This window comes from Psittacula echo (assembly GCF_963264785.1).
Source record: "Psittacula echo genome assembly, chromosome: 1".
Lineage (NCBI taxonomy): Eukaryota > Metazoa > Chordata > Aves > Psittaciformes > Psittacidae > Psittacula > Psittacula echo.
Window position 1 is genome coordinate 93,273,345 of NC_137735.1, and position 16,168 is coordinate 93,289,512.

The 16,168-nt window shown below is 40.8% G+C and overlaps 1 protein-coding gene across 1 annotated transcript in view; it reads right to left on the reverse strand.

Annotated features, from left to right (window-relative positions):
• TBXAS1 (thromboxane A synthase 1) overlaps window positions 1-16,168 on the reverse strand; it is a 233,341-nt gene that overhangs the window by 121,008 nt on the left and 96,165 nt on the right. Inside the window, exon 4 of the mRNA XM_080618791.1 lies at window positions 9,795-9,891. Within this exon, the coding sequence (XP_080474917.1) occupies window positions 9,795-9,891 (97 nt within the window). The remainder of the gene's footprint in view (window positions 1-9,794; window positions 9,892-16,168) is intronic.

Sequence of the window (16,168 nt, forward strand, 5' to 3'; positions counted from 1 at the left end):
CACTATTAAAAAACGCCAACCAACCAACCTGCTGCAAAACCAGTAAATAAATAGCCAACGTAAGTTTGATGAAAGATTGGCTCAGAAGCCTGCTTTTGGCCTGAATAGAAAGATATGCTTTCATCCTGTTTTGACTATACTCATACGTTTACCTAACATAATTGGATGTAGTTAATATTGCAAGAGCCTTCAAGCAGTGCACATTTCCCTCATTAGTGGGTTTAAAGCCTTAATGATATCTCCTGCGCTGCAGAAAAGCCCAATGTAGGCTTTAAAAGTGATTGGCAACTTTCAACAGGAGAAAAACTGGGGGAAGGGAAGGCAAAACCTAATAAAACTCTGATCTTGTTTTCTTCAGTTGTTTAGAAAAGGAAATTTTGCAGAATGCTAGAATAAATTAAAAAAAAAAAAAGAAAAAAGAAAAGAAAAGAAAAGGTGAGGATAAACAAGCCAAAAAAAGATAATTTCAAAGCTGATCTTACAGTAACTCAAAGAAACATGTGAAAGAAACAGAGTGGGTAGATAGAGGGAATGTCCCTTCACATATATGCAACACACTAAGACACATATATTCTTAGTCCTACACGAACTCCTCTTGACATAAACAAGTGCATACACACAGAGTATTGTCAACTCAGCATCTTCCTACACCTGCAGCAAAACCACCTTTTTGTAGTTTCATTATGAAGCAGTTTCCCCCCCCCCCCTTTTAAGTCTCAATAGAGCTGGCAGTGAAGCCTTGCATCTAAGAAACAGAATGTCACAATACACCATTAACTAAGTACATGCAAAGGATTTAGGGTTTTGTTGTTTGTTTGTTTTGTTTGGGGTTTTTTATTGACTAATTTTGACCATTTTCCAGAAACAGAAATTTCACAGGCTGGTTTAGTTTCAAAAGAAGTGTAATTATGTACAGCTGTATTCAGTATTTCTTAACTGCCTTGAACAAGCAGTGAAAGGGAGATTTGCACACATTATCAGCCACTGTCATTAGTGCTGTAAAGTACGTAATCCATCTGGTGTTCTGGTGTCTACCTAGGAGCAGGTATTGAACCAATGATGGCTGCAGCATAATAGCATAAAGAAAGAGCATTAAAAAAGAACAAAACAACACAGAAACCCTAGTCCTTTCTCAATACCAGATTGTCCTTGTGTTTGTGTTCCCCTACGGTTTTGCAAACCATTTTTATATGTATAGGCGTGAAGAGTGGAGAATTAAAAACGTAAATTTCATCAACATGCAGTTTTGCAGTCTTCACAGGGGAAGAGGTAGCAGGATACCATGGTGATGGCAGCACTGCAGCCCATTAATAAACCAAAGAAAGACTTAGGGATAGATTCAAATGCTTAGACCCGTGCTGAAAAATAACCTACTTCGCAATAAATCCGCTGAAAGATGACTGTGCATCTCCGCATCAGCTGTGGTCTCAACCTACTGATTCATCGTCTTGATGGAGGGCAAGGAAAGAGAAAACTTGGTTTTAAGTCTTTTAGCCTCCTCCCTGTCAATTGCATTGCTTTTATATTGCCAAGGTTTGTGGCTCAAAGCACCTGAAAACACACAATCCATGTCTGCAGGAAGCGGAAAGTTTGTATTTTGTATTCCACCTGTGTGTAACCCATGCGTTTGCACCATCACTGTTAGTCCTTCATATGAGAGGGATCAGCTGGTTTTATTTGCTGTCGTACCTGGAAACATCACAAATATTAGTGTTTCCTTACTCAATTAGGGATCCATAAATCTTCAGCAAATAAATGCATATGACCTTACCCGGACAACAACATATTAGCCCGTAAAATAGCAGCCTCTCAAGAAATGTGGCTTTCTCTAAGCCCAGCTACGGTCTGACCACCATTGCTGGGAAAATTATAACCTCCTGCAGGGGAGCTCCCTCCAGCCACACCACCATAGAAAACCTTCCTCAAACAACAAACAACCTAAAGAACTGTGCAAAGGACAGTGTCAGTTAGCAGTTCTCTTTAACAGAAGGTCTTTCCAAGCCAGTCAACCAGACCATCCTCAAACTAATTGGACTTAACTACAGGCAGCATTTTCAGATTGATTGCTTGTCAGCCATTCTGTGGCACTCCAAACTGTTGTGACTGATATCTTCCTAAACTTTTGGAAGTCTTTATAAGATACTTAAAGAATAGTATGTGTGAGAAGAAACGATGTTCACCGTCTTTACCATGAGAGGCACAGAAAAACAAAGACTCCTATTTAAGGGAACATCCTCATTCTGCACAGACTATTAATAAGCATACCTAACTAAATACACACTAATAGCCCAATGAATTAGATGAGGCATAAGAATGTGCATAGAAATAAGTAAATGTTAACATCTTTTTATTATTATTAGAAGTCAGCAGAGGCAATGCCAAATGCTCAAGGTAAACACAAATGAACTTCCCACTTTGCTGGACAGAGATATCACTTTGTTTCCTGTTCTGAATTAGAATTAAAAATAAAAATTACAAACTTGAGAGAAGATAATCCTCAAAATACTGTCAACTGAATTTGTTAATATTAACATTACTTATTTAAAGTACTTCAAAATAGAAAGTTACTTAAAAGGAAAAAAAAAAAAAAGAACAACAAAACCAAACCAAAAGAGCTTTTCAATAAAATATATTCCTTGACATTTCTGAAGCTTCTTTTAAGAGCAAACAAAAAAAAAATCCACACTCCCACCACAACAATCTGAGTTAACAAATAAACCAAACCCCAAAGCCTTTCCCATCAGTTCTGAAGCACTTACATTCACTAATGATAATGTTCAGCTGGAAATTCCCAACACACTCTTTACATTTGTTAAGGTGACAAAGCACTTCCTAAATGATTTGCCCCTGTGAACATAGGAATTCTGTAGCTAAGCCAAAAACTGAAATCAGAGCTCCTAAAGCCCAACCTAGAGCCCTAATCACAAAACCAGACTTCATCTCACTGTGATTCAGAGGATCAGGTGGTTCCCAGAACACAGTGTACTAATATGTCAAGTCTTTCTTTAAGGCAAACTGAAGCCAAAGTCTGATTAATTTTACAGTCAATAGCAGTGATCATCTGACAACATTAGTTTTGTGCTATTAGCTACAGCATATGGGGAATAAGGGGCAATTTCTCGTGCATACATAAAAAGACATACACAGTCTGAAAGAAATTATCCTCTCAATATTTATTATTTTAATTTTAAAGTGTCTATTGCAAGCATATGCACAGCTACTTTAAAACATTTAAACAAAACTGGATTTAATTGCTCAGAAAAATTAACCAGCAAGCTCTGAAAGCAAAAAGAGGAAAGAAACAAAAAATATCCAGAATTCAAAGCCATTTTACCAGGTAAAGAAGGCCACAAAACAGTTATATATATAGTGACCACGCTAGCAAGGTATCTTAGCATGTCTAGAAGACAGCCATGGAATAGAAGCTGGGGAAAGACAGCAAATAGATAATTATGGATTTTGAGCCTAGGAGCTCCTGCTCCAGCGTAGCCCTGTGAGAACCATCAGGTCAGAACAAGGATAAGAAACCCTTGCTCAGCTCCCTAGCAGGACTGGCATTGTAAAATCACTCAGGCATCTGGGCTCATTGCTTATACAATAGCACCTACAAATAAGCAGTTAAACAATTTAATATTAAACAGTTAAGTGCTGCACAGCCAAATGCATTCCCTGCTAGCATAATTCCCTTTCTATAGTGTTGCTGCACCAGCCAAGATTTCAAACCCACTATGATCTAGCAGCTGTAGAAAACTGGTAGGGAAAAAAGTAAACCTAAACAAATTCACTGCTTGGACACCTTTTCACTTATCCTTGTAAGGCACAGAATGATCTTTGAAAGCACTGAATATTCTCAGCTCAATGAGACTAAGCCTTATTGTACATGTGGCAGGATCGACACTTGTTTGAATTTGTCCTACAAAGTCAGGGAGGAAGGGAGGAGAGAACATCGCAGCTCTGTATCAAAAAGAACTGGATGTTCAAGGCACAGCCTGCCATCAGGAGTGATGGCTTTGCTGCATCAGGAACTGAAATGTCATCACAGCACATACAAAGAGGCACATTTTGTGCCTTTTATTATACTTCCATAAGATACGGCATGATTGACATCTGCAAGGCTCTAGTGAGGATGAGAGATTCAGCATCTCCTCAAACCACAAAGAGACCCCAAATCAGTATGGATGCACCTGTATGCATCCATAAATATACACAAATATGCATGCATGCACACATGCAGGTGTAACAACTAATCCTGGGACATGCTGGCTCCGGAAGAATTATGTTGGTCACCTTCTGTGTCCTGTGTGAACCCAGCAAAAAACAACATAAAAGCAGATGAAGGAATGGACAAATGAAAAAACATATCCAAGAAGACAGGCAAAGAACAAATGTAAAGCACATTCCCTCCCTCTGCTGCCACAAAAAACAGCTTGGTTTTTTAAAATAAATATCACAATCCAATTATTAGCACACAATTGGAACATCACTTTTGTACTAAACCATCCCACTGAACAGTCATTTTGAAGGGTGAAAAAATGAAGATCTCATGATATATACTTCACCATGTTTTCTTGTTTGTTTGAATAAATTTCCAAATACTGATTTACCCACTGTCATACTGCGTGTCACTAGTGCTCCAAACCACACGCCCATGCGAAGGTAAGCCTCCAACAAAGCACACTCATCGTTTGTTTACAAACTGAGTTCATCACACTTTACTACAACGATTGGGAAACAAACTAAGAAATTTACATGTAAGGATGATGATGATGGCATTGACACAACCGGAAATAATCCTAGGATGTTTAATTTGAAGAAAAGAAACATTTCTAAAGCAAACAACCAAGGGTACAGGGTCAAGATACCATGTATATGAGTCTTTTGGCAACAGTACACAGCTTTTCATTCCTTAACTATTTGTTACATTACATGTCTTCAAACAAATATGTTACTGGGTTTATTCTTCAACACAAAAAAACATATTTTTGAGAGGGGGACTGAAGAAACAGCCGTCCATAAACTGGATCAGACTATGTATACACAACTGAATTATAACTGTTTACTGAAAGACAGCACATCTGTAGGGCTGCTGCTTATAGGCAATGCCTGTACTCTAATACTCAAGGTGGAAAGCAACAAGTAATACCTTGCTCAAGACACACAGCAACCATTTACTTGCAAAGGCCTCGAGCACATACACATGTATATCAGTTGCTGAGGCACCACAGTGAGCTGTTTGAAGCCCGTTTGCATTGCAGTCCCACTCTGGAGACACATACTTGCTATCAGTTGGTATAGGGTCATCTGAAGTTAATGGAAGTATGTTGATTTATGCTGGCTGAGGGCCTGATCCAAAATTCACAGAATTACAGGATGGTTGGAAGGGACCTCTGGAGGGCATCTTGTACTGAATTTTGAAAGGCCTTTTGATAGAGCAATATACAGACACTTTTCTTGCTGGTACTGTGTTCCCTAGCAAGAGACCAGGAAGAACAGCTGATGCGGGGATGTGTCAGCCATCCTGGACCGGAGCTGAACAAGATGCAGAAAATAGGCTACTTCCTATTTGGTGGTTGTATTTTATTTATTTAATGCCACATGTTGGCCTGAAGCTTTACAAATTTATCAAAATAAAGCAAACAGCTTAGTGTAACAGGCAAATTCTACATGTGAAAAGAGTAATATCCCACATGGATGACCCAGGAGAGGAGGAAGAGGAAGGATAGACAAGCAAAAAGAAAACAGGCTTGGTCAACTCACTTTTCCTTCAGGAGGGATAACAAGGAGTTTGTACTCACGTTATATCAATTTCCATGCTACTTTTTTGTTCTTACTTTTACCACTCCATTATTATTTGTTGTTAATCCATTGTTATTTTTCCACTGTAGCAGCAAAGCTCCTGATGAGAAAACAGTGATGTTTCCTTACAGCTGCTGGAACCGGAGTAGATTTTTCATTTTAAAACTGTCACCCTCCTCCAGCTGGTTGGTGTGCGGATTTAAGGATCTGATCTGCATCAACTACCAGTTTCCACTTGTGATAGCCACGTGAAGCCTGGCAGAGCACTGACTGCAGCAGCCTGGCAAACCCTTACTAGCCAGTACCCACCTTTGCCATAGGGATCAGTGATTCACATTTTTAGCAAGTACTGTGTCCTACAACTTCTGAGTCATTTAAATTACATACCAGGTAATGTCTCTTTTCACATTGCTTCATCTTAAAATTCTGCTCCTACAGTTTTAAAAGTACACTTTAATGATTCTCAAGTACTAATTCAAAACAAATTTTCAATGCAGAAATTAAAAACAATCTGAAACAGATTATGTATCATTATCCTGCCTGGCAGAATACAACAAACATCATAAACCTATCTCACTCATAACACAGTAATGCAGCTAAAAATGGTCTTAGTGCTCTTAAAAGAAAAGTTCCATTCAAGAGATGACTTACATAGTTGTGAGAAAAAGGTACAATTTACTGCAGCACAGCCCTGCCTAGAATGCTGGCTGAGGTTTCCATGGTTAATCTAAATTAAAATTAATTCCATTTTTTTTTTTTGGCAGAAGGTCTAAAGCTAATTTTCATTTTTCTTCTTCTACTATAATTAAAAACATAAGGAAAAGGCTTTGTATGCCTCAAGTATGAAGGTACATTACAGTAGAAATTTTTGTTTTCTAATGGCTACAATGCTCACATTAATCAAGTCAAAATTAAGTGGGAAAGTAGAATATCATTATTGCTTTCCTGTGATTATGCAGTTAACAATAAATATACCCCATGCTTACAGGAGAATAGCACCCTGCATGCTGGACTTTGTTACTTGTTCTAAAACGAAGTGAACCTTAATGCAGATTTGATCTGCAGGCACCACACACTTCTGTCACAAGAATTACTAATCAGTAACTCAGAAACAACAGAAAAGGGCAAAGGCACCTAAAAGGCTTTTTACAGCAATATTCAAAAGATACAAATACTCAAGATGCAAGACGTATAATACCAAAGGGAAGCATAATTGCATGGAATTTGGCTTCTGTTCACAGGCAAAATTTACTTTGTCTATATAACGAGCAGGTAGGTTCAACGTGAGAAGTGTACAAGTGGTCCAGGTCTCTCTGAACGCAGAGACAGTACATAAGGCTCCACGAGAGTCCTCTCAGCAGATTAAAACTACCCTGATTCCATAAAGGTCTTCTGATGACTTCCCAGCAAGCGGCCTGCAAGTGCACAATCTCAGATTAAGGTTATTCTTATGAGCACTCAAAGGCAAGACTATCACATTATAGACAGCTTTAATAAAAGCCCAAAGTTCACTGAATCATCATCTTGCCCACTTCAGCCTATCAAGTACATCCACTGTTTGCAACCCTTCACAAGTTCAGTTTCCCATCATCTCTTACTCTAATATAGACATATTTCAAGATTAATTGAAAAAGCAGCTAAATAAACATGGAATAAAACCTTTTTCTAGCACTTAGCTTTGAGAATTAGTCCTGCACATCCTGAAACTCAGTGACACTTTGTTAATGTATGATTCTACAACTGCTACAGAGTGTGGTGAATAATCACTCTTTGTGGCATTCTGGGTTAAATAAATCACATTTCATCTATGGTGGATGAAGTACAAATCTTGATTTTGGAAATGCATTTGGGGAAGTGGGGATGTAAATAAAAGCACAGGGAATTTTCCCAAGGCCTGTTCAAATTCAGTGGTCTCACCCCATTCTCCCTTCCTTCTCGCTCTTAAAGACTGACACTCGTAAACCAAATTAAAAAAACAAAAAACAACAACAACAAAAAAAATCACACCAAACAGGCTTTAGGCTGAAACAATAAGCGTGTGATTGAGAATTAAAGAGGAGAGACAGCTTCCAATGTGAATATTCAAGAGGGGAAAAAGATCCCTGGGTTAGATGTGGAAGGGGCCAAAGCCAGAAGGCTGCTTACCTTCAGTAAGTGAAAGCAATGGCTGGAAGAGGGAGAACAAAATGGAAAGTGAGGAATAACAATGCTCAAAGATTGCAGCTGTGTGAAAGGACCATAGAACAAGCAGACAAAAGCATGTAAAATGAAGCAAGTTCATTTGAATTAGCCTCATGGGCATTCAGCAAGCCAGAAATAGCAACAGTGCACAGGGGGGAAATTCATTTTGTTAAAGGGAGGGCTAGGAGTAAAAGTTCCTCATCTGCCATGGGCTTTCTGGTTACTGGCAGTGATGTCACTCAGTCTGTGCCTCATTGATAGAGCAGGATGTTGCGCAGAAAAGTCATAAATGGTTCAGGGAACAGTCAAGTAATAAGGGAAAGATGTGAACTTAAACAGATCCCTGATGAAAAAAGAACAGGAGAGAGAGAGAGACTGGCTATAGTGACCTGACCCACCTGAATTTCAGAGAGGAACACAAATATTGCAGACCATGACAGATTGGGGTACAACCACAAGAAAGGGAGATAAACTCTGACCAAGAAAAATTTTGCAAACTAGGACGGGTGGCAATGCACAGACAGATACATTCAAATGACAGAAGTGACTAAAATTAACAGAAGGACAAATATCTGAATGTACCCTCAAAGGAATACTCTGTAATTTCGGGGAGGTGTTATTCGGGCATCAGCTACTGCTATGAACACTGGATACATCTACTCCTATCAAATATACAAGAGAAAAGCATGGGAAAAGTTCTAGACAGAAAGAAATAGGCCTCCTTCTTGAGGCTGGAAGAAAGGAAGGGGTGGGAAACACCTTAAAAAATGAAGAAAATGGGGAAAAGACCCTTGCCACACACACAGCTTCAGCCTAAGAAACTTACACACTGGGATCCTTCCATTCAGATATGAGTTACAGACAGAACAGAGGGCAACTGGTACAAGTGGTTATCAAGTAAGATACAGGTAGTCACAAGATGAACCTCATGTACCAAAAGAAGCAAGCAAAGGAGACAAGCAGTCTGCAAACAGACTGACTTGTTGCAGAGAGGATTAGAGGGGCAGGGGAGACAGACAGCTAATCAGAGATGAAATTTTTCCTGAGGGCACAAACAACCCTCCTGAATACACGTGAGTTTATTTCACTGGGTTTGAGCATACAAAGGGACCAGGATGAAGCAGGGAATGGATGGCACTGAGGCAGCGTGTGGTCACAATGACAGTATTTCATTGTAAAATGCCGAGGAACTGCTGGAAATCTTCATGATCCCTCTGGCCATTATTTGTTCTAACCGGTACTTGAAAAAGAGCTTTTTAATACATAAATGGCATATGTATGAATTCTTGCTAACTCCAGCTTCATTCTTTGCTATTTATTATTTTCTGAGTGATAAGTATGACAAAGCAACATACGTTAGCTGTGGGAGGCAAATCCCTGTCCAAAGCAGCCTGCTCCTGCCCTAGAAAGTCTCAAAACACAGAAGAGACCATGGGTGGGTGAAAGCAAGTGATACTGCCCCCATGTTACAGACTGAGAACTGAGGAAGAGAGCTGGTAAGCGATTTTCCCACGATTACATAGGAGGTCAGTTGCAAAACTGGATATTTAAACCCTCTCTTCAGCATCCATCTAGTGCTTTAGTCACAAGGGCAGTGCATCCCTTTTAAGGACATTCTCTTTCATCCTCAGAATATCCTGGTAGCAGGAGTCTTTGACTGAATGAATACATTGAGTTTATATAGCTTGAAGTCTTATTGAACCATGCTGTACTTTTCCATCTCTATTTCCAGCTCCCTTGCAGTTACTTTTGGTCTGAGCTCAAAATTAGCAGTACTACCAACTCCATCCACAAAGCCAACCTTTTTATCTACTTACAGTTCTGTTGGTGAAGTTACTGAAGTCTGTCACTAGGATTTGCTTGATCATCTCTGGTGTGGAGACCACCACAAACATCTGGCGACCAATGTAGTACCTACAAAGAAAGAAAGCAGAGAGTAATTTTAGCAGACAATAACTGCCAGAGAACCATCTCCTTCCCTAAGATACCTCTTCTGGCTTGAAAACGCTTGCCATGAACAGGTATCACACTAAATACATTCTCTTGGGTAAAGCAGTACCTTTTCCCATCCCTTCTCAACTATTAAATTAAGATGCATAGTCGTGGAATTTAAAGGAAACCGCTTAAAACCTTTTACCGATTAATCAATACTCAGCCTACATTTTAAAGTAAAGGTTTACACACTCTATGTTCATTGTGAATTCCGTATAAAGTGATGTAGTATCACTAAGCCAAACTACAGAGAGACAACCCATTAGAAACCAACAACCCAAACAATCACAACAGACCTACAGAACTGATTATCTTGCAGTTAGCCACATGAAATGTCTTTCCATGGCAAAGCCCTGGGACCTATCCTCACCCCACAAATCCTAAAGGTGCAGAGGTCCCCTCTCCAGCAGCATTCTCCTCAACTCCCATGGGTACTCCAGGCTCAGCTTCTCTACAGGAAGAGGAAGAAGTACCACCAGCAATCAGAGATTGCTGCAGTCCCTACCTTTGCCAGTTGCTGGACCAGAAAGACTATGCAGGTTGTGCTGCCTTTGCTCTGCCAGGACAGAGAAAGAGTAGGCTGAAGGCAGGCACAGGAGGGACAGGCAGCTCAGAGCAGAACACAAAAGCAATACCACAGATGCTGCAATAGTGTGGTAATATTGTTGCCTAACCATTTTAGTATAATCTAGCTTAATATCAATATATTGCTTATCACCTGTCTACATTGCAGCAACAGAACAGACAAGCAAACCCTGGGCTGAATTAAATTTAGCAACTGAAGGTTCCCATGGCAATGAAACTGCAGCAGCACTGATTTCACTGAGGGCAAACAAGTCAGACAGATATCTCGATTCCAAAACAGTCCACCTTGACCCCTGTACCACCAAAACTCGCAACAAACGACAGAAAAGAACAAGAAAATAGTTTTCTTCAGGAAGGAAGAGGTGTTCTTTTCTGGTGGCTTTGCAAAGGGAACTTTTATTTCCCAAATCCAATCCATAGGCTCCACTTGTACCTTAGATACAGGTGGTCTATTAAAATAAACCTTTTTCACCTCTCCCAGTTTGCTAAGCCACAGCAAAGTAGTTGTCTGTTAATGGTCAAACTTCTCTTTAGACTCCTAACAGGTGCATAAGAAAGACTGCTTTGAGCACAGTCTTTGGTAAAAGCAGATAATGCTCTATGTGACCCTTCCGCATGTACTTTGTACGACTTCTCTGGCATTAGAGGTGAAGACCTGTGCCACTCCAAACCTACCCAGCCACAAATACTGATCTCTCACACTCACACATTACTTTTCTCTTTGCCTCTCCAAGCTTACTGAGTTCCTGGTCTCATTTAGTAGTTAATTACTGATGGTCTTCCAACACACAGCTTTTCACAGGAACCAAATCCCTATTACCAGACTCCAAATCTGAATCAGAAGATACCCAGATAGCTTAACTCTGACCACCAAGAGGAACCACATGGTGTGTCATGCAAAGCACATGTGTGTGTGTGAGACAGACACTTCTAGTTTATTTCAGCCCTGGGAGGTTGCAGAGCTCCAGCTCCAGCCCACTGGAATAAGAGGGCAGTACTCACAGTTGGAGTCCTTATGTCACAGTGCACTCTGTGTGTGAAAGCACTCAGGACTAAAATTTGGGACAGGAGCATCTTTCACTCGAGCTGCTTTTATGGGAAAATGACTCACAAGCCAAGCTTATGTAAACAAATCTATTCATCATTCTCCAACTCAGACCAGTCACCCAAACTCCGAGTTCTGCTTCCACAGCTAAGTTCCTTCTTTTTTATTGACTCTTCTCTAAGTTTCTATCTACAGGCACCTCTTTTTCCTTTCTTTATCCTTATAAATAAGGGCAGAGAAGAAGAATGGGAAAAAAAAAAAAAAAATCACTTAAATTAACAAACTGTAAATACTGAAAAAAAATATATATTTTTTTTAAACAAAGTTCTGCCTGCTTTTAAAGAATGACTGCTCTAAAGTAGACACAGACTATCATCTTTTATTGTATCCCAAACAGCAAAAGCTCTCTTCCTGGCTTTTTTCCAACTGTTCTACTTTCTGTATATAATCTTTCTAACCTTTTCTAGGACACAAAAAGAAGACTGTGTGTATGGACATGCTTTGCAAGTCAAAATCCACAGGTTAGGAGCATGACTTCCATGACCTTCCCCTGAAGTTAACAAAACAGGACAAATAGAGCTAAGCATGAAACAAAACCATCTGAGCTATTTCATTTAGCAAACAGGTCCAGAACCTGAAAAGCCACCAGGAAGATGTTCAACTGAGCTTTAATATGTTTAAAATCCTTAGCAAGAATAAGGCCTCAGTCACAAACCAAGAACCTATTCCCAACTAGTTTTTGTGGTTTGTTATTTTTTTTTGTCCACTTGCTCTGAAATGCCAGGTAAAAGATAAAATCCTCCTAAACAATAATCTCTTCTTTCCAAGTAAATAACATATTCACCCCTGCCATGTAACTTCATTTTGATTCTGTATTACTACATAAGGATATCACCAGTCTCACATGAGCTTAGATTTATTATTGAACAAAACCCGATATTCTTGTCAGATTTTAATAAATAAAAGTTTGAGAAAAACTAAAGCCTCCCAGCAAGTACATTACAAATGGATTCATGAATAATTTAGGACAGTACTTTTTATTAACTTTCTCTAAGTTAATCTTTTCACAGGGCTTGTCCACACACAGAAGTCCTGCCTTTACCTAGAATGATACAATACCATTACACTGCCTGACTCAAACCTTTGTAATATTTTCACGTAGGGCGTTCCAGGTGTAATGCAAACACTTGGGACTATCTAGCTCATTCCTGCAGAGAAACAAGAATGCATGAATAGTAGTATGGCATCCTCAGAGAGATACAACTCTGTCCACATGGGAATCGGTTATAACGCTGCCTCACAGGTAAAAACACATTTCAGAAGTTGCAGAAAAAGCAGGCTGCCCTCCAGTGTGTTTAACAAAGGACTCGCAGGTCAAGGCATGGTTAAGTTATAGTATATTGAGCAAGGGAAGTTAATCGGCATCCAGAATGTTTTAATAACTAAAGAGGATACAAACACCTGACACATTCAACTGTAGCAGTTTTGTTTGTAAGAGTAGACAAGCACTAGTCTTACAGCAACTGATGAAAAGGGCAGAGACTTGCGTTCAGGTTTCACCCAAGATATTGCAATTCTCTTTAGTCATTTTGTAAACATGCCTTTTCTTCAATTTTTAAGAATAAACAGCAATCCAGCAATGATTTCTGCTGGCTGGGCTTGCATCACCATTGCTTTCTGCAGAGATATGGCACAGGTGTCGCAATCCAACTCCTAGTGTCTGCCATGGCCATGGCCAAAGAAGTTACCATGAAGGTAACTTAACATGGAGATAAGTAATGCCTGCAAGTCCAACTATGAGCTGAGGTAGGCGCAGTGACACAAGCAGCACATTGGACTATCCAGTCCCTCCTGCAACACCCAAGCGCATCATCTCCGCTTCCAGTGTTTGCGAGGGACCCCTCAGGAATACAGATTTCTGTTCCTTAGGCAATGTAGATGATCAATCAGCTACTTTTAATTTGAAGGACTAATTTAGCATTATCCTTTCTGTGTCCCCAAGATCATTCTGGCTATACTGCAGTCATCTGCTGTCAACATGTCCTGAGCCATGGCTGTGCTCTCTGAGAAAAGCTCACAGCAATGCTGCCTTGCCACATAGGAAAAGATGGAGTGCGCATGCAGTAAATCATAGCAAAGGGCCATATGCTTTTGTATAACACAAGTGTGGGAAACACCTGCAACCCTTTCACCTTGTTTATAGTGCTGCTGTCAATTCACAGAAGACTTTGATCTCCCTATCTATTATCAGTCCCATGTATTACAAACACATCACATTATTCATAAAACACGTATATGCTGGTAGGCAATAAATGAAGCTTTGTTTTCTATGCTGCAGTCTGGCAAAGTACAAAAAGATCATCTGGAAAGCTAAATGACGATAGAAAACTTTATTATCCCTATCTTCCTCAGGGAAGAGCAAAGAAAAGCAACTAAAAAAAGGTGAGGGGGTGTGAAGGAGAGGTATGCAAATACAGAAACAGGGGAAAAGGCTAATATTCTTAGGAGACATTTCCTTAAAAAGAAGTTCCTCAATCACTCTGCCTCTTTTGTTTAGAGAAACCCATCTATTGCAGGCAGAGAAATGCAAAAACAAACAGCACACTGCTGGTTTAAAATAGGACTGAAGCCTGGTGTTACTCGCTTAGTTATTTCAGATATCAGCAAATTGATTTGTCATGAGCACTGTCCGCTTCCAGCTCTTGCAGGCAATTCAGACCTTGTATGTCTAAGCAATGGGGAATGAACAGCTGTAAAGCCCAACCACAATCTTTATGGAAAGGGTTACTTTGGGAGGAAGGGAAAGGGCAAGGGCACAAAAAAAACTGTCAGGTACTGAAAGTCCCATTATTATTTGCGCTATATTAGCAGCTAGAGACCTCCAAGGTCCCTCGGCTCTAACTTGGCAGTAGCTTTACGTAACCAGAAGGCTCATTCCAGGTCTGTGGAGCCTACAATTTAAATAACCTGGAGTGACAAACAGTGGGGAAAACAAACAACATTCTCATTTTTCAGTTTTCTATCTGCTGGACAAGGAGACAGGAGGTATGGAGGAGCCATGAATTGACACCATATGAGAACATATATAAAGAACTATATAAAGAACTGGCTGGATGGCCGCACGCAAAGAGTTGTGGTCAATGGCTCGATGTCCGGCTGGAAATCAGTAACGAGTGGTGTCCCTCAGGGATCGGTGTTGGGACCGGTCTTGTTCAACATCTTTGTCGGTGACATGGACAGTGGGATTGAGTGCACCCTCAGCAAGTTTGCCGATGACACCAAACTGTGTGGTTCAGTTGATACGCCAGAGGGAAGGGATGCCATCCAGAGGGACCTCGACACACTTGTGAGGTGGGCTTATGAAGTTTAACCATGCCAAGTGCAAGGTCCTACACCTGGGTCGGAGCAATCCCAGGCACGGCTACAGGTTGGGCAGAGAAGAGATTCAGAGCAGCCCTGCAGAGAAGGACTGGGGGTGTTGGTCAATGAGAAAAATGAACATGAGCCGGCTTCAGTGTGCGCTCGCAGCCCAGAAAGCCAACCGTATCCTGGGCTGCATCAAGAGGAACATGATCAGCAGGTTGAAGGAGGTGATCCTGCCCCTCTACTCTGCTCTCGTGAGACCTCACTTGGAGTATTGTGTGCAGTTCTGGTGTCCTCAACATAAAAAGGACAGGGAACTGTTGGAACAATTCCAGAGGAGGGCCACGAGGATGATCAGGGGACTGGAGCACCTCCCGTGTGAAGATAGGCTGAGAAAGTTGGGGCTGTTCAGCCTGGAGAAGAGAAGGCTGCGTGGAGACCTCATAGCAGCCTTCCAGTATCTGAAGGGGGCCTACAAGGATGCTGGGGAGGGGCTATTCATCAGGGACTGTAGTGACAGGACAAGGGGTAATGGGTTAAAACTTAAACAGGGGAAGTTTAGATTGGATCTAAGGAAGAAATTCTTTACTGAGAGGGTGGTGAGGCACTGGAATGGGTTGCCCAGGGAGGTTGTGAATGCTCCATCCTTGGCAGTGTTCAAGGCCAGGCTGGATGAGGCCTTGGGTGGCATGATTTAGTGTGAGGTGTCCCTGCCCATGGCAGGGGGGGTTGGAACTACATGATCTTAAGGTCCTTTCCAACCCTAACTATTCTATGATTCTATTCTATGAACATTGCCCTCAGCTGCCATGTACACCTGGAAATCCCATACCAGCTCTCTTCAGGAAATCTGCTGGAAAGTCAGGAGCTCACTGCCACTTTTGCATTCCAAGCTGTGACTCTACCTGGCAGGGTGCCTTTCCTGGACTATTTTTGTAAAGCACTGACAATCTGAGTATCTCTGGATTGATTGACTGAGAACTGAGAAATACACATCACCACTTAAGAAAAAAAACAACCCCCCCAAAACCCCATAATACCCTAGAAACAGGTGAGATTACTGGACATAAAAATGAAGCCCCAGTAGCACTGAGCATTAATCAGGCACAGAGAATTTTCCAAGCGCAGCTCTGCCAACACACAGAAACACGCCTCAGTCGGAGACTAATCCAAACCATTGTGTAAATTCATGAGAAAGAAGACGTG